This window comes from Neovison vison, chromosome 3, assembly GCF_020171115.1.
Source record: "Neovison vison isolate M4711 chromosome 3, ASM_NN_V1, whole genome shotgun sequence".
Classification (NCBI taxonomy): Eukaryota; Metazoa; Chordata; class Mammalia; order Carnivora; family Mustelidae; genus Neogale; species Neogale vison.
Window position 1 is genome coordinate 111,841,833 of NC_058093.1, and position 24,806 is coordinate 111,866,638.

A 24,806-nucleotide genomic window follows, 5' to 3' on the forward strand; every position below is an offset into this window, starting at 1 on the left:
AGACAGTGAACAGGCAGCTCTAGCTCTTCCCTCTCTCTGAGCCTTGGCCCTGTCCATGCCTCAACACCAAGAAGCAAGTCTTCTTTATCTTGGAGTGTGTCTCCCCAGTAGAGCTCCTCAGAGATGGGCCCCATCTTATTACTCAGTCCCTGCTACAAAAACGGCCTGTGACAAGGCAGAACACCTGTAATCGAGAGTGGTCAAATTCTCCACTTCTGTTTATTCAGAATATTAAGATAAATACATCTTAAATATTACAAATACTTATATACAGGAATGGCCACTGCCCATGATTGAAAAGAGGTCTGGGGGGAAAAAAAACCCAAAAACAGAGTTACCCAACTTTCTTTAAGCCCTGGATGACCCATGAAGACAGAACCAAGGTCTTGATCCATTTTCCTCAACACAGTTAACAAACATTGCCTCTAGATCAGTTTGGCCAATGCTAGAGCAAAGAATAAGAATGTGGAAAATCCCTATCTGATGTTGGTGCCAAGGACCCAGCCCTCATCCATGTGACCCTACATATGTCATTTCCTGAAGCGCTTGAAAAGCGGGTGCACGTGTTTCGTGGAAGCCTTGCTCCGAGCCGAATGGTACTCCATGTACACGGTGTCGTCAGCCCCAGACATGGAGCTCATGGTGCCAAAGCGCCGAGATACCTGCAGGGGAACCCAGCCCACGGTTAGCTTCCAAGGAAAAGACACTCCTTTTATAACATTTATAATCCTAATAAGTTCTGTAATGTTTTAAGTTTAATAAATACTAATTTTTTAAGAACAACATTTACTGACCCCTTATTGTGTCTCAGGCATTGTATACATATTTACATGTGTTAATTCATCCAATCCTCACAATTATTGTAATCCCCATCTTACAGATGAGGAAACTGAGGCACTAATAGATGAAGTAACTTGTCCAAGATCACACAGCTCTTTAAGAGATGCGACTTGAACCCAGGCAGCTGGCTTTAGATTCCCTATTCTTAAGCATAATGCTACTCTGCCTCTCTTAATGCCAATTTATAAAAAGAATTTTTCAACGCGGGCATCAGTCCCCCAACACCTTAAGGCTCTACCATTAGGCTCTGAATCATGTGGAAATCCAGAAAGCCCTGGGCATGAATCTTGGCTCTATCTCTTGCTGGATGACTTTGGACAAACACTGAATGTCTGAGCCTCAGTGAACTCATCTCTAAGATGGAGACAGCCTCACCCATCTTGATATAAGTGGTGTGAACAGATATCACACAGGCAATGGTCTGATCCAGAGCCTGGCATACTACTTGTACCAGATTACAAGCCAAGTATGCTGACAGGCACCGATCAATTCCTTCAACAGCCTGACATTAGGTGACTCACTGGTTGGTAAGAATGGCTTTAGCACACAGAGGCAAGAAATTTCCCTAAAGCATCCATCCACGGAAAGTGCCCAGAGCAGGATCCAGCCCCCACATTTGGGAGAATGGCCTCTGGCTGGAAGAAGAGCAGCACTTCCCTGGGGAACGCTGATTTTCTTTCTTTGTCCCAACCATTGCTCACCTTTTGGCTCTAATATCTATTTAATTTGTTTCCAAAGAACTGACTAAACTGTACTTTTCTCTTGGAAGGGCTAATCAGAACTGCGCATAATGTACTTTCATTAATTATACCACATTATATTGGCCTGGCACATGGTAGGCGTTCAGTAAGTATTTGCAGAATAAATGGATAATTCACTATCTTCAGAGAACTCTAAATGTTTGAAGATAAGCAGTCAAACTACAATGTGAGCTCATCCTCAGACCCACCTTACAGGCTGGAAGGCTCAGCTCTACAACTGGGAGCTAGAGCTGAAGTGACCTGCCCAAGGCCCCAGATGGCGGGCCCAGGCTGCAACACCTCCTCCCACAGCCACCCTGGTGTAAGCCTGGGGCCACCTGTGATATTCTGGGTTGCAACCTCAAGGAATTAACAAAACTTAGACCAGACTGTGAGGGGAACAGAGCAGGAGGCCAGCTATAGGCACCGTGGACTTGGTCATGTTAAACAATATGTAAGGAAGGAAGGATTTCCACCAAAACGCTAATGGGGGCTGTTTCTGTTACTCTCTTCTCTGCAGCTTCCTGGGTTTTCCAAGTTTTTACAAAGGTCACACAGGTGCACGTGCACGCACACACAACTAAGTACATGTGTGTACATAAGACTCCTGTCCTTCGGGAGTACTGACACCTGCAACCTCACCCATTCACTCACCTGGCTGGATCTGGAGCCAAATTCTCCTGCCACCACCTCTTCCTCAGCATCCAGGTCAGTGGCTGCCAGGACTTTCTGTAAGAGCTGCTGCTGCTCTTCTCTCGTGGAAAATGCCAGCTCCTCGTCCTCCATGCCAGCAAGCTTTGTGATCACCTGTAGAGCCGAAAGCCACAGGCCCCATGTCCCCTTTTGTTTTCCCTCTGTTAGGCCCAGCTGAGAGGTGACTAACAACGGAGAGCTCCTCCCTGGCACTCCAGAGACCAGCTTCGGAGCCATCTGAGACAATGAGCTTAACTACTAACTGTAGGGCAGGAGAGGTGAAGGAAATTCCAGAGAAAACTACTCTTCAAACAGCAGATACATGATCACTTACAACAGATCAACAGGAGCCTCAGCAACTCTAAAATGTCCCTTCTGGCAGTTTTCCATCTTGCACCAGATAAAGGAAGGGACCAAAGACTGACAGGCACAGCCTGCTGCCCTTGGCAGGGTCTTCCACCTCCTGGGCTTGGCAGCCAGGGCTTCCAGTGGGAGGGAACACTTAGAAATGGGAGCCTGTTGAGGTGGATTTACAAGAATTTTTCTAAAAGAGCAAGAGAACAGCATGGTGATTTGTTACCTTTCTTGGGGGTTACTTACTACACTGCCTACATATCCCTGAAGAAAGCCTGGACGGATTGGTGTAGAGGAATTATTCTCCCCCCTTAAGTTCTTCTCGTCATTTTAGTTAAAAGAAAAGTCCCAGAAGTAGGGATGTGGCTGAGCCCTTCAAGTTGCCACAGACCTGGAGTACAGATACCTGCCATGTCTGCCCTAGCCCAGTCACTCCTCTGGGAACTGCAGGGTCCTGATTCTAGGAACTCTAACCTGGCGGCTCTCGGTAGGCAGTGTTGAAGGCAAGGAAGGCAAGGGCAGCCCAAACCAACACAGACAATCACATGCCCAAGGTGCCTTTCTGTCCCGCTCACCTTTCAAACAACCCAGAACACTCCCGGATTTGGTGCTTGTGTCATCCTTAACTCTCAAGGGATAAGGAGATATGAATGCTGCCACCATCGCATACTTTTTATAGGTACATAAAAAGGCATCATGCAAATCCTTTAAAATATGGCCAAATATCCTATCCTCCAGCTCAGCAGGAGAGGTCTGAAACTGTCACTGCTTCTGGCTAAGAAAGGAGGGGCTAGTCAGCCCTGACCTCTTGTCTATGGCTAATAATGGGAACTTACCAACACATATAAAAACACATAATCAAAAGCATCTGAAAAGGCAGCCTGTAGTCTTTTGTAAACCAAGAACCCGGGAACCTGCATGTTCTAGGGGCGTCCTTTAGTTACCTGCCTCCAGCACCCCCATTCACTCCCACAAATAAAAATCTTTAGGGACACTAAGTCCTGACATAAACAGGAAGGAGAGCAAACACCTCAGCTGATGGAGGTCAGCCAAAGCTTCAGCATCTCCGAAGCTGTATAACCACCCATTCGTCGCATGCGGACAGCTCCAGCGTGAGGCCCACTGAGGCCCTAGCTCACCAGCTGACTAAAGGAAGGGCTCTCCAAGGTACCTGGAGGGGAACCCCATCGCAGCCTTCCTCATACTACAAGTCAGGTCTGTGAACAACAGGAAATCCTAAAGCTTTGGCTGACAACCATTGCCAGTACAGGAAAGTAACCCCAAGGGGCCCATGGTGGCACAGTGATGGCCATAGCTCCGAGGCATCTCAAGTCCTGCGAGGCTAGCACTTTTTCCCACTGACAACTAACATTCTTTTTGTAAGACAACTATAAATGTTAACAAGTACACAATCCAAGCCCCTTGCTTCAGAGGCGCCATTCTTTGACCATTCACTGTGGGAAGCTGGGTGCAGGAAGGGATCCTGAACAATATTTTCCCTCAAAGTCCCTGGCAATTCATGCCGAGATAAAGGGAACCTGAGGCAGGGCTTCCAATGCCCTAATGTTCTGTGTCTGTCTGAGCTTTGTCCCACACTGGTGCCAATAGCAGTTCCTACTTCTCCTAGAGGCGTGGGTACTAAAAAGAGCCTTAGTTCTATTCTGCCCAGAGATCAATTGAATACATACCTTAAAGCTATAACCCTGATCTACCAAAAACCTCTGCCTCTTAGTTGAATAAGCCATTTCCTGTGTGTCCTGGGACACCAATGAGTAGAAGAAGGCATTGTACTCCTCGGCAACCATCCCTTAAGAGAAGAAAGGAGAAAGGACAACATTAGCTGTTACAGTGCCACGAACCGAGGGTCCAGGGCTCAAAAGTAAGTACAGCCGGCCTCTGAACAACATGAGAGTTAGGGGCACCACATGTAACTTCTGACTCCCCCAAAACTTAACTACTCAGAGCCTACTGCTGACTGGCCTGCTTACCAATAACATAAACAGTTGATTGACTTGTATGTGTTACATACTATTTTTAGTATAAAATAAGCTAGAGAAAACATTATTAAGAAAACTGTAAAGAAAAGAAAATACACTTACTGCACTACAGTTATCAAAAAAATCCCTCACAGTCCAAACCCATGTTATTCAAGGGCCAACTGTAATGTAGTGGGAAAGCTTTGCAGGCAGGGGGCAAACAGCCCTGACTTTGTTTGGGCACTTCATCAAAATTAAAAACATTTGTAAAAAAAAAAAAAAAAAAAATTAAAAACATTTGTGCTTAAAGGACACCACCGTGAAAGTAAAAAGACAACCCACAGAATGGGAGAAGATATTTACAAAGCATGTACCTGATAAGGGATTTGTATTTGGACTACATATAAATCACATTACAAATCAACAATGAAAAAACAAATGACCTAATTATAAAAAGGGCAAAGGATCTGAACAGACAGACATTTCTCTAAAGAAAATCTACAAATGGCCAATAAGCCCATGAAAAGTGCCCAACATCATCAGTCATCATTTGGGAAATGCAAACCAAAATCACAGTGAGGTACCCCCAGCCCTCTCTCGGATGGCCCAAAACAAAAGAGATAATTACACCAATTGTCAAGGATGTAGAGAAACTGGATTCCTCATACACTGCTGATAGAGTGTAAAATGGTACAGCTGTTTTGGAAGATAGTCTGGCAGATAATTAAAATGTTAAACAGAGAGCTACCACAGCTGACCCAATAATCTACTCTTGGATATATACCCAACAGAACTAAAAACATATATTCACACAAAATTTGCATATGAATTTCACAGCAGCAGTATTCCTAAGAACTGAAAAGTAGAAACAACACAAGTGTCCATCAAAAGAACAAACAAGATGTGTGGTATGTCTGCTCAATGGAGGATCATTCAGCAATAAAAAGAGGGAAGTACTGGGGCACCTGGGTGGTTCAGCCAGTTAAGCAGCTGCCTTCAGCTCAGGTCAATCCCGGGGTCCCAGTATTGGGTTCCCTGCTCAAAGGAGAGTCTGCATCTTCCTCTCCCTCTGACCCCTCTCCCCATTTGTGTGTGCATGCTCTCTCTCTCTCTCATATAAATAAAAAAAATCTTAAAAACTACATGCTACTATAGAGGACCCTTTTGAAAACATCACGGTAGTGAAAGAAGTCAGTCGCAGAGGACTCAGACTGCATGATTTTGCATGTATGCCATGTCTATAATGGGCACGTTTATCAAGGTAAAAACAGAGTCATGATTGCCTGCAGTCAGGGCTAGGAGACAAGGAGAAATGCGTGACTGGCAGTGGGAAAGGGCTTCTTTTCTGCAGTGATGAGAATATTCTAAACACAACCTATGGTGATGGTTACACATTTTGCAATTATATTAAAAACCACTGGGGGCACCTGGGTGGCTCAGTTGGTTAAGGGTTCAATTTGGCTCAGGTCATGATCTCAGTCGGCATCTTGAGATGGAGCCCCAAGTCAGGCTCCACACTGGGTGTAGAACCTCCTTACAATTCCTCCCTCTCCCTCTGCCCCTCCCCACCCGACTGCACACTCATGCTCTCTTGAAAAGAAAGAAAGAAAGAAAGGGAAAGAAAGTAAAGGGAAGGGAACAGAAAAGGAAAGTGAAGGGAAAAACCACTGAATTGTACCCTTCCAATGGATCAACTGTATGGTATGTGAACTCTATCTCAATAAAGTTATTAAGAAAAAAAAATGGCTCAAAGAGAAAACCTAGGACAGAATTATCACAGAAACTAGGACAGAGAATATTGTACCCTATAAAAGCTGATGCCTCTGGACAATCTGCAGATTTTTGCTTCACAGTTCAACTGTCAGCATGTTCTGTATCTATGTACTGCCTCTGAATTCAACTGTTTCTTAGTCTTACAAGAGCTCAGAGATGCAAAGAAAGCAGCCAAATATCTTTTCTCAACTAGTATTTAAAAAAAAAAAATTCTACTCAAATTCAAAGTGGTTTTCAGGTTAGATTTGTTTCTTTTTTGGGAGATGGTGAGTAAGGCATAAGTTAGGAATTATGTTCACATATGCTAGGCAGATTATATTCCTTTCAGCTTATAAAAGCTGCAATTTACCCAACAGCTTCCTATATTCTGTTACATAAGGCTCACTCCTCACAAATGCCGGGTAAGATAGGATGTCACTCCCACTCTGGATGGAAAAGCAAGGCTCAGAGGGGCAAACTACCTGCCCAAGGTTACAAGGTTGGCCTGGTGCCCACATGCATGTTCTTTCTACTAACGTGCCCTGCCTCCATATTAAATACAGTTAGCCCCTCTTACACATATTCTAATACAGTACAATTCCAACATACACCCACTAACCTTGTTTCCACTAACACCCTAGCAGTCCGGCTGTCTCCTAGAAAAGGAAAGCAAGGCCTGAGGACAAGGCCTGTGTCCCTGTCTTAGAGCCTACCTAAGGAGAGTCGTGGCCATCTCTAAGCAGCATCTTCAGTGCCTGCCATGCCCACTGTTAGGGTCTGGGTCCTTCTACCACAATAATCAGGCACAGACTCCAACCTCCAGAGTCCTCAAGTGCTGAACATGCACCAGGCCTGCTGCAAGCTGCCGCCCAGGGTGGGGCTCTTCCCAGGTGGTGCGTAAGGAAGCCATCCGTAGGTGCCCAAGCCTTCCCCTTACTCCTGACTCAAGGTCCAGGGTACAGCTCCAGCTCCTAGACCGCACTGGTGGCCCAGCTCTGCTTTCTCCCTCTATGTCTACACCATTACACACTTTGCTCCTGGCTCCTCTTACTATCTACCAAAGCAAGCACCCAGCTGAGAGGATATCCATGTGAACCAAGCAGCTGCCAGGGAAAATATCCACATAGCAACCCCAAGGCACAAGAAATAATAAGAACCAAGCAGATGTTGGTCCTTACTCTGGGATCCCTCCCTGCAGAATCTACTAGGCCCAGGGGCACAACCTTGCCACCATGAACACATAGGCAGCTTAGCCCTAGCCTCTTCCTAACCAAAGTGGTTCAAAAGGAAAGACTTCCTGGAGCAGAAGAGGTAGGACCACCTTTACCTTTTTTGGCTCGGAGCACTCGCCCCAACCTCTGGGCCTCCTGCCGCCGGGAGCCACCATGAGATGAGATCTGAATGAGAACATTTGCTTCTGGCAGATCAAACGATGTGTCACCCACCTACAGAAATGAAACAGCTGTAAGTCTGGGAAGGTTTTTTATTTGGGACAAAGATAAAAAAAAAATCAATTGGCCCTGAATTTAAACTTTCCAGTAATTAAGAAAGATAATCACCATCCTCTTCTCTCAGTACCAGAGTCCTGCAGATGCAGGCGGTCCTCTAGGACCTAGTGTGAATTCTCCTGAGAGCTTTCCTAAAGAAGCTGTCAAGACCCACAGACCCCATGAGCTGTCTCAGCAACACTGCCAGTATGGGCCACTGGGGCCCAGAGATAAGAAGGCCCTATCAACATTATCTATAAATGACCCCTCTCCTTTTTTGCTACAGAAATATGTCTGCACAAAGCCATCCATACTCTCCGGGGCACCTCGGTGGCTCAGTGGGTTAAAGCCTCTGTCTTCGACTCAGGTCATGATCTCAGGGTCCTGGGATCGAACCCCGCATCGGGCACTCTACTCAACAGGGAGCCTGCTTCCCCCTCTCTGCCTGCCGCTCTGCCTACTTGTGATCTCTGTCTGTCAAATAAATAAATAAAATCTTTAGGGGGGAAAAAAAACCCCATGCACGCTCTCAGCTGGAGGTCAATGAAACCACTGGCATGTGCAGGACACATGACCTGGTAGGGGTCACTGTCCACACAGGGATGGGTCTGGCTCCAGGTAACGGCCTCCACTTGAGGGTTCCTACCACCAAGATTCCCAAGGACACATCACAGTTTGGCATTACTGACCCAGCCATGATCACCTTATTAGTAAATCTCATTTATTTTGAGCTTTGGTTCTATTCTAATCTGAATGACCACTCTCCACTGTTGGGCCACAGCTTCTAAGTGCATCACCTAGCTGGGCCTTCATGAGTTTCTATCATGCTTATATTCATCACCCACCATCAGGACACACGAGGAGCCAGGAGAAAGGCTCCCTACAGGCCACAGCAATCTCTAGCTCCACAAAGAGAACCTCATCTAAATGCCTACTTTGGCCAGAACAGGTAATGAAAGTTTCCCCCCTTAGATAAATAAAATATAATTTTAAATCCCCATATCCCCAAAAGAAGCAGGAAAAATCTCAGTCCAGCAAAGAGACTTTACAGATTATCCACAGTATATTGAGGCCTGCATCAGCTCCTTCTCCTACCCATCTGGAAGCATTCCTCTGTCCCCAGACACAGAAACATGGGAATGAAAACTGACCCGTAATGTCCCTTCAATAAACATGAATTCAATGTCTAGAAATCCCCCAGTGTCCCCCTAGCCTGGGGGACACCCAGCATACCATACAGACCTTGGATATGAAGATGGTATTGATTTTGGGGTTGTGCTTGAAATTCTGGAGTATCTGCATCCTCTCTCCTTGGGATGTAGGACCATAGATATAGGGTCTAGAGAAGAATGAAGCCGTATTAGGAAGGCCACAGTATCACCCCCTCAATTATCCTGAAAGCACATCAGGGGAAAGGAAGCCTCTGCAAGGTCTCTCTCCTCCAAGAATATCAAGAGGAGGCCCATAAAAATGAGTGGCCACAGACCCTCAGCCAACATTCTGGTCATCATTCTCTTTAGGATTCCCTCCCTTACTTTTCCCTTTTTTCTTTGTTTATGCTTTCTCCTGAGTCAGCATCCCTCGATCTAAGTTTCATATCTACACAAGTAGTGCTAACACAGAATCCAGGGGGACTGTGGCCAGTGAAGACACTGCTGGTGATTCCTGAGAAGCTCTTTCTAGATGCAGGGCCATAGCTGGGATGCTGGCCGAGTCAGCTTGGCCTTCCTGGCCCCTGACCCATATAATCTGACCTCGGCTCTACCAGGGTGCTCACTTGGCCTGCCACTCCAGATGCCAAATTCTGCCCACCTTTGGAGCCCAGCTCAAAGATGGTGTCCCACCAAAGCAGTACAAATCTAGTCCCTAATCCCTGGGCTGAGGGTGACCGGGCTCCCTTTCTATATGTTCTGACCTCTGAGTATGACCACTAAGTCTGACTGTCTTACCTGGTTCCTAGGACTGGGGCCACAGAACCAGACCTTTAGATCCTAAGAATTTCCTGAGAGCTTCAAGAGAGAAAGAGGAAACAAACAAACAACAAAAACGGAGCACTTCTGTTCTCTGGCTTGAGAAAAATAAGCTGCCTGGCAACAACTCCAACTTTTCAATTCTTACTTGTTCAGCCTAATGGCATATTCCTTCAGGGCAAACACATTGTCAGCAAAGACAATAATCTTGTCATTCCTCCTTTCATGAAACTTGATCAGAAACTGGCAAGCTCTGAATTTGTTGGGGTTCATGGTGTACAGCAAGATTCGTTTCTTGGTTTTGATTGCCACATACTCCCGGTAAAATTCAGGAGACATTGGGCACCAAACCTGTGGCACAGTAAGAACCAAGGGTCAGTTTCCACGTTGAAACATCACATGACTAGAAACTTTTGAAGACCATTCATTTAGCAGCACTAGCTTTAAAATAAATTAAAAAAAGGATACCTGGGTGGCTCTAGTCGGTTAAGCATTAGACTCTTTATTTCGGCTCAGGTTGTGAGATCAAGCCTCACATCAGGCTCTAAGCTGGGCTTGGAGTCTGCTTAAGATTCCCTCTCCCTCCCTTTCCCTCTGCCCCTCCCCACTTCCTTCCTTCCTTCCTTCCTCCCTCCCTCCCTCCCTCTCTCATCCATCCATCCATCCATCTATATATATGTAAACATACACACACAAATCAAATACCTAATGGTGAACCAGGACACTCTCATATTTATCTCTTAACACATAGATTTTTAAATGCATTGATATCCAGGGAATTACTTTTACAACAGCCCAAGCAAGGGAAATCAGGTTCTTAACTAGGGGTCCAAGTAATCCCTCCTGTTTAGACCACCCCTTCACACACAAGTCTATGCACAGCACTGCTATGGAGAAACGCACTCATACTTCCCAACTCTGTCTATTGAGTCAACCTAGCAGGACTCCATCTCACGTGACATGAGCTGAAGGCAGACGCTTAACTAATTGAGCCACCCAAGCATCCCTAAAGACTCATTTTTAAGGCAAAGCTAAACAAAAAGATGAGAAAAATTTACACAGGAAATAAAATAATAAAGGGAAGCGAAAGAGTGACAAACCCAAGTTCCATAAGCAGGGGGAGGAGAGAAGCAACTGGAGAGGAACAGGGGGGCTCACACATATCAGCAATGCTCTGCGTCGTAAAATGGGTGCCGATTATGAAGATGAAACTACAGGGTAGGGAAGTTTTCAGCAGAGCAAGTCCACCTGCACAGGTTCTTCACACTTACCACTACCTAAGGGGACCCCTTCTGCCCTTTCAGGACAGAGGCCACCCTACCCTAGCCAGTGAGTGACAGTCACTTCAGGGTGCTGTTGTTCCTGTGAGAAGACTTACCCTCTGAACATTTACTTCAGGCATTTTACCTGTGCAGGTATTCACTACAGAATAAGATTGGGACAGTGAATTTCCCAGTGTGTTCAGAAATAAATGATCTAAGTCACAGGTGCCTTCTAGGGGCATCAAAACCAAGAGGCTTAGACACTAGGGTGGGTCTGGACAGTTGCCCATACAGGACCACCCAAGAATCCCTCAAGGGGGAGGGTGGGTGGGAACAGCCTGAGGTGCTCACTCCCAGAGAAGAGGAGGACCATGGACTCCAGAGTCAAACCAGTCTGAATTACCACCCCAACTTGAGCACTTACTGATTGTGTGCCCCTGGAATGTGATTCTGCTTCCCGAGTCTGCAGAGTGGGAAGAACACTGCCCACCACACAGTGGGGATAAGGCAAGAGGATGAGGTGGCAGCACTTTTCCACAAGTCCTGACCTGTGTATCTGCCCATGGGGAGCGGACCTGATCCCTTTTCCCTGAACCCTGGGGGAGTCCCTCCCTTGGAGACAGTCCTGGGAAGGAGCCAGCTACCTCAGCGCACTGCACTTTGGCGATGTAGCCGTTGTTCTGCAGCTCCATCCAGTTGGCTTCATAGAGTTTGGGCCCAATCAGAAAATTTAAATCGACGATTTTGTCATCTTCCCGGACAAGGGTTGCAGTCAAACCCAGCTTGCAGTGGGCCTGCACGATGGTCAGCACCCGTCGGAACATCTTGGCTAGGAAGACAATCCGTGCATTCACACTGTCACTTTTTTAAATGCTCAAGGACCACACCCAGCCTTGCAACTTCACACTGGCTTGGGACACTACGAGGGCTAACCCCCAGGTTTCTGAATCACAGGAATCTGGCTCTAGACAAGACTGACTAGTCAAGAATGCTTAATCATCACTTTCAGACCTGTTCAAAAGAAGGAAGAAAAAGAGAACATAAGGGAGAAATGGCTTTAGGAAAGCTCCAAGTTAGGGAACCCCAGGATCCTTCCTTGAAGCAGTTAAGCTACCAGCAGGAGCACAAATGGCAATTTGAAACATGACCTACAACACTTAAAACACCACTGAGATCTAAAGGATGCAAGGAATTTGTTCATCCTAAAACTTGTACCCAGATTACAGGAAGATGGCTGGGGAAATGGGGGATCAGAGGAATAATAGGAGCTGGATCTGCTTGGCTTCCCACCATCTTCCCAGAGACCAAGGAGAAAACAGGGAGACATGAAACCCCAGGCATCCTGACCTGCCTTGGAAACCCCCTTCGTACTTTTCCAATTAGATTAATCTCAACCAGCAATCCTGTCTTTCTCTCTTTGGAATGTTATAATTCTTCACACAAAAGTGGGTATGAGACATTAATTTCAAAAAACCCGACCGTGGGTTTCCATGAGCTCATCCTTTAAAAATCCTTATAAATGGGGTAGTCATTACTAGCTAGATATTTCCTCTTATTTAAGGCAAGAATCAGAAAAAGTAGAGCCAGTGATTCAAAATCATTACCAATATAACACAGTAAGTTCGTATTTGGGAAATGAGTTTGTCACCCAAGGAAACCATTCTGCCTCTCCCTCTAGTGTGGTTACAAAGGAAGGAAAGCCTGCTTGACTATTTACTCTACCCACTGTTCCCACCCTTTTTGTGTGTTTTGTCTGTGACTCTACTCCAAACTCCCCCAAATCCTTCCACATTATATAATCTAGGAGGGAATTGTTTATTCATGCTGAATAAAATAGAAGAAAAAGATTGACGACTATCAAAAATTAATTAATTAATTAATTAATTGAAATCCTAATACTCTGAAAGAAGGTTAAAATACCTAAGTCATGCTTATCTTCTAATGCAATTAAAGGTAAGGTTAGTGATGCCACAGAAACAGATGTTAACTATTTGAGGAAAGAGGGTTCAGACTGCACCAGAACACAAGCCAAAAATGTCCTAATAGCAAAACAGTAGACGACTGCCTAACCCCCAAGTACCAGGTCTTCCAAGCCTAACATGGTTTGCACATACACTTGGAAGATGAAGACCAGAAGCGCAGTTATGTCTGAGGACTGTGCTGGTCCAGAAAAGGGTAGCCTAGGACCCCAGACCAGGTTTCTCATGTCAGAAGGGCATGGCAGCCAAGGCAATGGAGACACCGACCTAATGCTAGAGCCAGGGAAGCAGCACCAGACAGCCCAGAGATTCTATCAGCCCAAGGGAAGCACGAGTCTTGACCCTGCCTGGACACTCTGCAGCCAGAAAGAAGGCTTTCCTGTGGAATCTGCTCTGCAAACAGGTCATGTCCCACTACCACATTCTCTAACAGCCATATGGCTATCAGGAAGAAGAACTCACATATGATATAGTGCATGGCTTGACAAATCTTTACATCACCCAGGTCAAGATAAGTCTCTCCTCTGACCCCTCCTGTCAATACCAGCACTCTCCCTCAATGCAACCATGATCCAACTTCAGTCACCCAAACCTTGTATAAACAGAATCACAATACACACTTTGTGGGTATGACTTATTTCACTGTATGTTATGTCACAGTTGTTATTTGACATTATTTGTGTAATATTTTTGTCCCTCCCACTTCATCTCCAGTCCAAGCACAGTGCCTGACACTTAGTGGGTTCTTAATAATTACTTGCTAAAATAATGAAATTGGCATGGTGTCTTGCATGCAGTAAGCACTTAATATATGTAAATCCTGCAGTTGTAAATTTCATATTAATACAGTGACCCAAGAGGACTCTTTTTGGAAATGTATAAAACAACACAGCAAACTGACTTTTTTTTTTTTTTTTAAGATTTTATTTATTTGTCAGAGAGAGTGAGCACAGACAGACAGAGTGGCAGGCAGAGGCAGAGGGAGAAGCAGGCTCCCTGCTAAGCAAAGAGCCTGATGCGGTACTTGATCCCAGGACGCTGGGATCATGACCTGAGCCGAAGGCAGCTGCTTAACCCACTGAGCCACCAGGCATCTCAGCAAACTACCTTTTGAGATAGATCTCAAAGATTTATCTTTCTACCTAATGCAATGTGATAGATGTTTAATAATCACAAAACTTACTGTGATTTACTAGAATTCCCTTATTTAACATTGGCTCTCTGGCCCAGCGAGTGTGGCCAAGCCAAGGGGCTCACAAGCTTGAAGTCAGAATTCTTTACAGCTATTGGTTTTACTCCCCCACCCGGCCAGAGACAAACTGACCCAGTGAACCAGGGAAGAAAGAGACACACATAGACACCCACGGCAAGAGTGAAATTCTGTGGGGGTACACTTCTGTATCCTCATCACCAGACAATCAATCCCAAGCCTGATAGCCACCCTCTGGGACCTGAGACACAGGCTGAAGAGGAACATAAACATAAACTAAATACACACTCAAGCAGAAAGCTTCAAATTTTCCCAAGCTTCAAACACAGCCTCCAGCTAAACCGCTACGTGGCAATTTCAAATTCATCTGTAGGATGTGATTCTCTAGGTCACCAAATTCCAATCCAATCAGACCCAATGTCCCCAGTTCCCAAACTTTTTTAGTTTTTTAATTAGCACACAGTAAAACTGGTAAGTGGGTGGGTGGGATTGCTTCTATAAATTTTAACACATGTACGGATTTGTGTGACCACCACTATAATCAGGATATGGACCAACACATTACCCCAACATTCCCTTGTGCTCTCCCTTTACTGTCACACCCTCCTCAACCCCTGGCACCCACTGATCTACTCTCCATCACTATCCTTTAGGCTTTCTAAAGGCACCATACACTATATAACCTCCTGAGATGGGTTGATTTCTCTCAGCACATACCTCTGGAGATTTATCTAAGCTGTTGCACGCAGCAACCATGTGTCCTGTTTCATGGCTGAGGTAGCGTTCCAAGGGAGGGATAGACCCGTTTGTCTGTCTGGTCACCCACTGCTGGGCATTCTCCAAAACTCCAGGTTTTGGAGACTCTGACTAGAGCCGCTATAAACATTCAGGAGCAGGTTTTTGTGTGAATCTAAGTTTTCACTCTCTAGGATGTATGCCCAGGGGTGGGCCTGCTGAGTCATATGCCAATTTTCTAAGAAACTGCCCAACTTTCCCACGGTGACTACATTCTGAGATTCCTCTGGTGATACATGCCAGCTGCTCTGGTCTCTCATCGGTATTCATTATTGTCAGTATTTTTTCACTGTAGCCACTGTTATGTGTGTGAAGTGGCATCTCATCTCATGGTATTAATCTGCATTTCCCTCAGGGCTAATGATGTGGAACATCTCTTCCAATGCTTCCTGGCATCTGCACACTCTGTCTAGTGAAATGTCTATTCTTCTCCCTTGTCCATTTTCTAACATCTTTGCTGCTGTCAGAATGTCTAACTGGCAATCAAATGATTATGTCTAAAGCCTAACTCCCACTCAGCACTCTTCAAACCTGTTCCTTCTATGGCTTTCAACATCTCAATTAATGGCCACTCCTTCCTTCCAATTACTCAAGCCCAAAACCTTACTATTGTCCTTGATTTCTCTTCCTCTCAGATCCCACATCCAGCCTGTCAGCTTCACCCTCACAACACATCCAGAAGTAGATTACCTTTATTCTTACTCTTGTGGAGACCCATCTAGCTGCTTCTACTAGACCATACCTCTTTAAGTCTATTCTCAGTAGAGCAGCCAGGAAAGTATTTTTATAGACATAAATGAGATCATGTCATCCTCTGCTCAAATCCCTCAAATGGCTTCCCACCATAGTACAAGCCAAAGACCCTAGAGTGACCTATGTGGTCCTATGGCATTTGGCCCACACTCCATCCTGTCTGCCTCTCTCTAACCTTAGCTTGGACTCTTCTAGTCTATATCCCTCCCACCACATGGTCACCTTGCCATGGTGGACCATGGGTTGGACCATGCCAAGTACTTTGCCACCTCAGGACTAATGCCCTGTTCCTTCCACCCAAAAGACCTCTGATCCCTACCCAGCTTGCTGTGAACACCTCTAGTTATGTTCAGACATCCAAGAGCACCGGAGAGGCTCTCACTGCACTGAAAAGAATGGATGCTAGGGCCACTTTGGCCATATTTTGAATATTCTATGTGAAAATGCCTCTGATTTCATTTATTCAGAGAAATCTCTAATTTATACTTCTTAACTTATCAGAGCTTTCCCCCTTCACTTGTTTCATCAAAAATGATTTGTTTTGATTACTACTCAGCAATAAAAGGGAAGACACTATCAATACATGTAATAGGGATAAATCATCATGCAAAGAAAGAGCAGGTACACATAAGAAAATACGTACTATATGATTCTGTTAATAGGGTATTTCCAGAAAAGGCAAATCCACAGAGACAGGAAGCACCTCAATGGTCCTTGGGGCTGGGGGTGAAAGCACTGACCAAATGAGTATGAGAGAGAGGTTCTAAATCTGGATCACGGTGACAGCTGCACAAGTCCACAAATTAACTAAGAATAGAATTGTATGCTTATAAAGGGTGGATTTTATCAGTGGATCAGTATCAATATAGCTATTCTTTAAAAAAAAAAAAAGATTGGATGCAACACTTGGAGAAGTAAAGCTTCTATAATATATTAAGAATCAATACTTCAGGCTTCAAATAAAACAAACACCACTACAGCAAGGACTTCAGTGCTCCTGGTGCAGTTTTCATGGCACCACAAACTGGTGGGTTTAGGGTAAACTGAGCTGCAACAGTAAGATGGAGGAAAGAGGGAAATACCATTTTCTGAATGATTACTCTGGGCCCATGATTGAGGAAGCCATGAAGGGATACACCCATCCACCTCCCACCCTCACGCCCGTCCCCATAAGCTTATGATTTATTTTAAAACTCGAAGCAGCAAAGCTTTCTAGCAAGACAGTTCTACTACACAGCAGTCCTCCCCTCAACCCAACAAGTAGAAATCAATTTCTGTCCCTGCAATGAGCAGGCAGCTCAGCTCTCAGTCTCCTTACCTGGTATGGTATGGACTTCATCCAGGATCATGAGGCCCCATTCCTGAGTTTTGAGCCACTCCATGACTCGCTCAGCCTCCCAGGACCTTTTGGTGGTATGGCCCAGCATGGAGTAGGTGCTAATGGCAATGGAGCAGCCTATGGGCTTGTCCTTGGCGTCGGAGGTGAAGCGGCAGATCTGGCTGTCGTCAATGGTGGACCACATCTTGAATTGGGCTTTCCACTGCTCCACAGACACAGCGGAGTTGCCCAGCACCAGACAGCGCTTTCTCACAGTGCATGCAGCTGTCACGCCAACCAGGGACTTCCCAGCACCTATGAGAAACCAAAAGCCAGGTAGCAATGGATACAGACAGACAGAATGACCCATCAACACATGAATCTGGGCGAATTAGCTGTAATAATCCTCACAGCTGATATTCTGGGGCACTTACTGCTCCAGAGCCTGTTTTCTTTCTTATAAAAAGGAGATATGCCCAGCTCATGCCGAACATGAGAATTAAAAGAGACAAGCCCTAGGCCCTACTCTAACATTTTCCATGAATTCAGTTCAAATGTTGAAATCTCAAAACAAACCAGAGGTGAGTGACACTCTTATTGTTGCCATTTTGAACATGAGAAAGGAAAGCTGAGGATAATGTGCCCGAGCCATGGGGAGGTGGCGCTGCTGGGGCACATGGACTGCACATTTGAGGGCTCTGTAAAAGGCAGCTGTGACCACAGGGCATGCTGGGCTGAAAGCTCAGGAATACAGGAAAGGCGGACATTACTGACACAGACCGAAGTGAAATTCCAGGGCTTCCAAGTTTACTATCACCCACCATTTGAAGATCAAGATAAAAATCAAGCTCTTCCTTTAAACAGAAATTCTTTTCTTACCAGGTATGTGCATCAAAATCTCCCAGGCTGATTTAAAAAAAAAAAAAAAAGAAGAAGAAGAACCTAAAGGCACCGGCCTCTCCCCTGGAAATTCTAACCTCCTTAAGTCTGAAGAAGGGCCCCCAGGTGAATCTGTTGTGACCTCTGGCCAAGAACACTGGTCAGGACCTGACATGACTTAGGACAAATGATATCAGACAGGTAACAAGGGGACTATACTGCCCCTTCTTAGACATGTCCACTGTAATAAGCCATCCAGGAACAAGCAAGCGAAGTTTCTGTGCTAGGAGGTCTCTATATACACACGACTCACAAGACTGATTACAAGGAACAAGACCCTAACCCCAGTGTTTAAAATAGCACCTTCTCTACCTCACTAACTGCTGATCCTTCCCTCTTCTCCAGTGTCCAAGGTCTGACACTTGGCTTAATTGATTTGTTTATCCTCCGTCTCTCTCTATCACCAAAACAAGCTCCATGAGATCAGAAGTGCTATTCTATCCACCAATATATGTCCACTGCTGAGGTCAGCACTCTGCATACCACAGGCACTCAAACTTTTGTTAAGTAATGAATCAGGGAGCCATCTGACCTTCACTGCTTCCTGTCCAGGTGTGATTTAGAGAAAGGCACACACAGGAGAGTGAAGGGAAGCTGGCAGACCAAGACAGAAGAGCCTGACCACCTTCTTCAAGCAGGTGCCACTCACCACAAGGAAGCACAATGACCCCAGAACGGGCACGTCCATTCCCAAACATCTTCCGCAGGCTCTTCTCCTGATAAGGTCTAAGAACAGCTGTGGGTTTCAGGTCAATGTTGATATCAGGGTTAACAGAATCATTCCGGAAGTCATATTCTGCCAACAAAGGGTACTCCAGATGGATGCAACGTTTCTGGAGTTCCTCAATCATTTCCTGGGGAGTGAGCATGAAAGAGGTTTTATAATCTTAAATCCAAACCAAGCTGATAAACTGTACATAATCCAAGGGGCCATTTCCTACATCTCTCTAGGACTGCCACACCAGCCTGAGGAAAGGACACTCAGGACTAAGTCAATTAGGAGGCTACAACCCACAGATGTCAAAAAGGAGAAAGCAATACAGGAAGAGATCGGGACCTGGTCTCCCACATACTGCAGAGACCATGCAGGGCTGGGCCAGCTTAGGCAAGGATACATTCACTAACCTGCTTAACTTCAAAAGACACTGTCTGGGTCTCTTCTTCTTCTTCCTCATCCTTGTCCATTTGTTCATAAAAATCAAACAGGTCCGTGGGGATGTCGGATTTACTCTGTGGATCTGTCACCCGGGAAGTGGAAGGTCCACCACTGCCTTCAGCAGTCTTGGCAATCTGTAAGAGCAAGGCGGGTCTACGGCCATACCACCCTGAACGCGTCAGATCTCGTCTGTAAGAGTAAGGCGGGATCCAGACCTCTGTATGACAATAAGCCCTCCTGCTACCAGGCAAGAGCCAAAGTTGCAAAGGGAACCGTAGCTGTAAGAAGACTGTAGGGTCCCAAGGTTGCAAACGCTACACTAACCATCCCTGAGAGAGCTGACATCCCAAATGCTCCCACCCCAGAGGGTGACCCAGGAGACTACGTACGGCAGACTTGCTGGTGAAGGTCTCTGTGATGAGCTCTGTAGCCTCCCCCTCAGAGTTCCGTAGACGGCATTCCCGGATCACTGGATCCTGGAGAAGATGCTGGATGACATCAGGGTGGGAACTTTCAACAAAATACCTGCAAGAGGCGATAAAGGAGGTGACTAGTGACCAGTACACCATTTCCAGAACGTTCTGTTGCTTATTTGATCAGATGGTCTGGAAATAGTGGCTTTGTGCCTTTCTCCGCTCTTACTCTCCCACAGCCTTGGCCAAATCTGAGCTATGAGCTACTGGCCAAGATATAGCAAATAAGAAGCAAAACCCTGCTTTAAAGTCAAATAAGGAGGGGTCTGGTTCCAGCTCCACTGCCAGGGGGAACACAGTAGCCAGTGAATAAATTTCCAGTTTTGGTCACTTCACTTTGCTTATTCCTTTTATCCCCTTACTCAGGAGAGTAGGTGCTAGTGAAGACAGACGGTTCACAGACATGTGCTCCGTGCCCCCTTCTATGACCAGAGTGAATGTGCCACGGGTGGGCCTCTCAAAGAATCCTTTACCTGTTGTGCTTCAGGACCAGCTTGACTTTTCCATAGCTGACAGTACACAACTGCAAGGAGTGACATCAAACAGGCACAATTAGCAACACGAAGCTCATTCAGGACACATTCACTAATGGGCATGTCTTACTACTTTACCAAGTGAAGAATTCATTTTACTTTAGGAAAGTCCAATGTGCAATACTAAAGATGTTAGTCCTACCTAAACTGAGCTTTTTCTTATTAACCTCTACTTTTGAGAGTAAAACCTTGCTCTTGCCTGGCTCTTTCTGATACACATCCCTTGATTTATAAAACGCTATACAAAATCTTTTATTTTCTTTTCCCCTTTCTTCTCCATTCCCACAGGCCCCACCCTAACCCAACGGTTCATCCAGCCACACCAGCATTATTACAGCAGCCAGCACAAAGCTGGCAGAGTGAGGGTTCAGTAATGGCTGCATAAATTAAATGCAAAGCCTCCCAACCTCCTCACCAATGTTCCTATTTCCCCAACTAGAATGTAAGCTTTTTGACGGAAGAGAATATAGCTAAAATCTTCCAGGTTCCCAACAATCTTCAGAATGGAACGCCGGAGAGGTTGTGTGGTGGCCATGGAAATTTGACACTCGGGCTGTGACCTGCCCCTGCTGCTGCCCTTCTGGATCTACCACAGTGTTGTACCAACACCTACATTCCTGCAGGCAGCTCCCAACCAAGACTGAGCAGAGACAGTGCACTGATACAGGATTCATTCCAGCAAGGTGCAAGCCCGTCTCCCTACACACCTTTCCACATCAGGAGAAGTGAAAACTCTCACCAGAGCCCCTGTCGGCTTCTCTGAGATTGGATGCTTTACTGTACTGGATGCCTGTGGCACTCACCTGCCACTCCAGATTTGGGGGTCTAAATCCAACTCCCTTTAGAACAGCCAAGGACAACAAACGTCACTGTCCATCTCTACTGAATGGCATTCATCTATCTCTTAGGACAAACCCAAGCATGTTCAACTGCTCTTCATATGGAACCCTAGCCACTTCAACACTTGGAAGTTCTTTTTGACGTTCCCAAACAGAATTTGTTGACCACTGGTCCCATGCAGTATTCAGCCCTAGAAAGTGTACCAGTTATACTAGTCTACTCAGCTGCATTACAGAACACCACAGACTGGGTGATTTACCAACAGAAACTTTCCAGAAGTCAACAATCAAGTTGCCAGTGATTAGCTTCTAGTTAAGGCTTCCTGGCTACCTTTTCAGGTATGTGCTTGTTTGACCTTTTCCTTATGCACATACAAAGAGAAAGAGAGCACATAAACTTTCTGGTTGACTCTTCTTAAAAGGATGCTAATCCTATTGGATCAGGGCCCCACTTCTGTGACCTCATGCAACCTTAATTACTTCCTTATTCCAAATACAATCCACATTAGGAGTTATGACTTCAGCATATGAGTTTTGAAGGAGTTTTGAAGTTTTCAGCCGAAAACACCATTCACTTTAGGCTTCATTCCCAAATAACCCTGGCCAAAAGGGCTGAATTAGTATCCCCAGTGTATTAGTATCCATTGTATCAGAAAAGTTCATGGAGAGTGTGACCTCAGCATGACCACCACACTGGATCCAGAAGAGTAGAAGCTGGGGTAATCAGTTATGCGTGCTCCCCACATGAGATCTGAATGGCATTTTCATGACTGCCACAGGCTCACAATGTGTAGCATCTGTCCCCACTATTATTACATTAGAAAGGAAGGCAAAAAAGCCAGCCTTAGCCTCCACTTGCCTTAATAAATTGAATAATTCCATCAGGGACTCCCGTCTTGCTGAGCTTCCTGAGGTACTCGGTGATGTCACTAGTTTGTAACCCAACACTGACAGCTGCATACAGGGAGTAGGCAGTTAGTTTGTACTCATGCACGTGGGTTGGTCGGCACACTGGCTCTGCAATGGCCACCAGGAAGTCTTGAGCATATTTGTAAACTGGAGAGAAGGCTTCTAAGAAGATGTGGCCATCAGGAGCCTAAGAAACACCAAATGGACACAACAGACAAAGAAATTAATGAGTTGCAGAGAGTATCAGACTCCTTTCCAGATCATTATCCAGAAAAGAGAAGCTGCCTACAAAGTGATCTTTAACACCCGGGATGTTTTTGTAAAGACCTACTTTAATCAGATACAAGGAATGAAAAGACTAGAACAGGTTTTCAAAGTCAGTAGCTGCTTCCCAGTGTTCACAGGGAAAGCCCACCTCATTGGCTATCCTCAAAGTACCTTTGGCCAGGTTCTAAATGAATGTAGAGTATTAATTACTTCAAGTTAAGCAAAAGAGCTGCCTAGCATGTATATAATTTCCATTATTTTTTTTAAATGGGGAACTAACATATTACACAGTACATGGCATTTATTTGGTAATAAAAAAGTATTTCGACGCATGCGGTAGAAATAGAGGGAAGGTGAGTCAGAGGAGGGCTGGAGATGAAGGGAGCCCAAGTCTAGCCAGCACATGTGTGCCACACCTGCGCATTCCTATATGCTCCAACATTATGTATGAAAGCTCTCTCCCGGCCAGCTCTGGAGAGTAGTACTCTGCATTTCTATTTTGGGTTTACAAACTCTTGGTCCTGCCCTAGGTGAGGGTATGCTTACCACCCAGAGAGGCCTCGAGGTGTGGTCGTCCTTCAGCGGCATCTGCAGTCTGTAGTCCTTGGCTCCATATTCATCCACCTTGGTGCCAGACTCATCCACCTGCTTCCCGGCCGCCGAGGGGACCGCTTCCTGAGAGTCGTTCCCAGGGACGTCGTCTTCATCTTCTTCCTCATCCTCGTAGTGCCGCTTCTTGGATTTCTTCTTATCTGCAGGTACGGACACAGAAGTGAGCCCAGCAGGAGGAAGCGAGGGCTCTCTCCGCACTGCCTAGAGGCATTTCGAGGAAGCCTGGCAGCTGCCGTGTTTCACAAACGCCACACACTCCTACCCAAAGAGCCACCTGCGTGCCGCTGGCGTCCTCTCCCTCAAATGCCTCCCACCCGGCCCACGACACAAGGCGCCCAAAGGTCAAGGATTTCCCCTGCCCCAGCGGCCTGTCGCGACAGCATGTACAGTCCACGAGACACTGTGGGGTCGGCAGCCGCTGCGAAGCACAGAGCAGCTACGACACAAGACAATGTGGACAGCGAACGCAAGCAGGCCCCAGGGCGCCGGCGCCACGTCTCACCGCGATCCCCCCGGTCTCTTTTGCCCATGGCAACGACAGCACCTAACAGCCGGTGCCTCCGGGTCCCTGCGGCGGATGTTCTCAGGGGAGCTTCCCCTTCACACCGGAAGCTCCTTAGGCAAACGCACAGGAAGTCCCGCCTCTGAGCTGCGGGTCGCGGGGTGGTCGGGAAAATTTTGCGACTGCGTTTTCTCTGTTGGGTTCTTCTGCCGCAGGCGCTTTCCCCCTTCCATTCCTTCCTGTAGTTAGTCAGTGAAATATTTATTGGGCATGTTTATGAGAGTCCAGGCACTGTTTTTAGCCGCCGGGGTAGGATAGTGAACAAAGTAAGGCCCTGGCGGCTGGAACGTAAATTCTGAAAGAGATGTGGGCGTAAAGAGTTAATGGCGTTAAGAGCTCCGAGAAGAAATAAACCAGGGCTCAGAGTGACCTCAGAACGCCTGCCTCTCTCTGGGGTAACTTCGTGGTGGACATTGGGGAGCATATGTGTTGCAATGAGCACTGGGAATTATATAAGACCGATGAAACATTATATGTTAATTAATTGAATTTAAATTTTTTTAAAAAGATTTTATTTATTTATTTGACCGACCAAGGTCACAAGTAGATGTAGAGGCAGGCAGAGAGAGAGAGAGAGAGAGAGAAGCAGACTCCCTGCTGAGAGAGAGCCCCATGCGGGACTCCATCCCAGGACCCTGAGATAACGACCTGAGTCGAAGGCACCGGCTTAACCCACTGAGCCACCCAGGCGACCCGACTTTAATTTTTAAAAAATAAAAAAATCGGGAGAGTTTACAGGAAAAAAAAAAAAGAATGCCTCTCTCAGCCGGTGTTATTGGAGCAAAAGTTCTGAAAAAGTGAAGCAGTGTCCTATGTAAATCCCAAAGGAGAAGCAGTGTGAGCCTAAGACTCGACTACACAGATTTGGTCTCTAACAGGAAGCTGAGAGGGGAGCCATGTGGCTGCAAGAAGTGGGGAAGAAGACCCGGTACCTACTACTATACATGTAGATTAATGGTTCTCAAAGTGGGGTCCCCTGCCTGCATCAACATCAGACGGAAACGTTCAAACTGATTAGAGAGGCACAAATGCGAAGTATGAGGCCCCACCGCAGACCTGAATCAAAACTTAGGGACACAACAGTCTTGTCCTCTGCAAGATGCTGATGGTCAGGTTTGAGAACCACTGATGTAGAGCCTTGTAAGCTATTGCAAACACTTTGAATTTTATTATGAAATAGAAAACTGCTGGAGATATTTGAGCAGAGAAATGACAATCTGATTCAATATTAAAATGTCACTCTACACTAGCTGCTGTGTTAAAGATAGCCTTTAAAAGGTCAAGGGCAGCCATTGCAGCACTCCAGTTGAGAAATGCTGGCTTTATCAGTGTGGTGGGGTAAAGGTGATGAACAGTGGTTCCAGTCTGAATATTTCAAAGGTAGAGT

General features: G+C 46.0%; 1 protein-coding gene across 1 annotated transcript; it reads right to left on the reverse strand.

Annotated features, from left to right (window-relative positions):
• Positions 1-200: 200 nt before the first annotated feature.
• ERCC3 (ERCC excision repair 3, TFIIH core complex helicase subunit) lies at positions 201-23,450 on the reverse strand. The gene is made up of 15 exons (XM_044242694.1): positions 23,360-23,450; positions 22,792-22,997; positions 21,929-22,165; positions 20,171-20,220; positions 19,614-19,749; positions 19,194-19,358; positions 18,718-18,922; positions 17,130-17,444; positions 11,719-11,903; positions 9,961-10,163; positions 9,085-9,181; positions 7,683-7,800; positions 4,316-4,434; positions 2,235-2,387; positions 201-662 (listed from the first exon to the last, which is right to left on the reverse strand). The coding sequence occupies exons 1-15, from the start codon at positions 23,385-23,387 to the stop codon at positions 531-533; spliced, it is 2,349 nt and encodes a 782-aa protein (XP_044098629.1). The 5' UTR covers positions 23,388-23,450; the 3' UTR covers positions 201-530.
• Between the last annotated feature and the right edge of the window lie 1,356 nt (positions 23,451-24,806).

Excerpts from the sequence above, each read along its gene's own strand:
- ERCC3 (XM_044242694.1), bottom strand. The coding sequence starts at position 23,387 with ATGGGCAAAAGAGACCGGGGGGATCGCG. Across the intron at positions 11,904-17,129 it reads TGAAGTCCATACCATACCAG|CCAAGATGTTCCGACGGGTG; the intron begins GTAAGGAGACTG and ends TTGTCTTCCTAG. Across the intron at positions 2,388-4,315 it reads ATCAGGGTTATAGCTTTAAG|GTGATCACAAAGCTTGCTGG; the intron begins GTATGTATTCAA and ends TCGGCTCTACAG.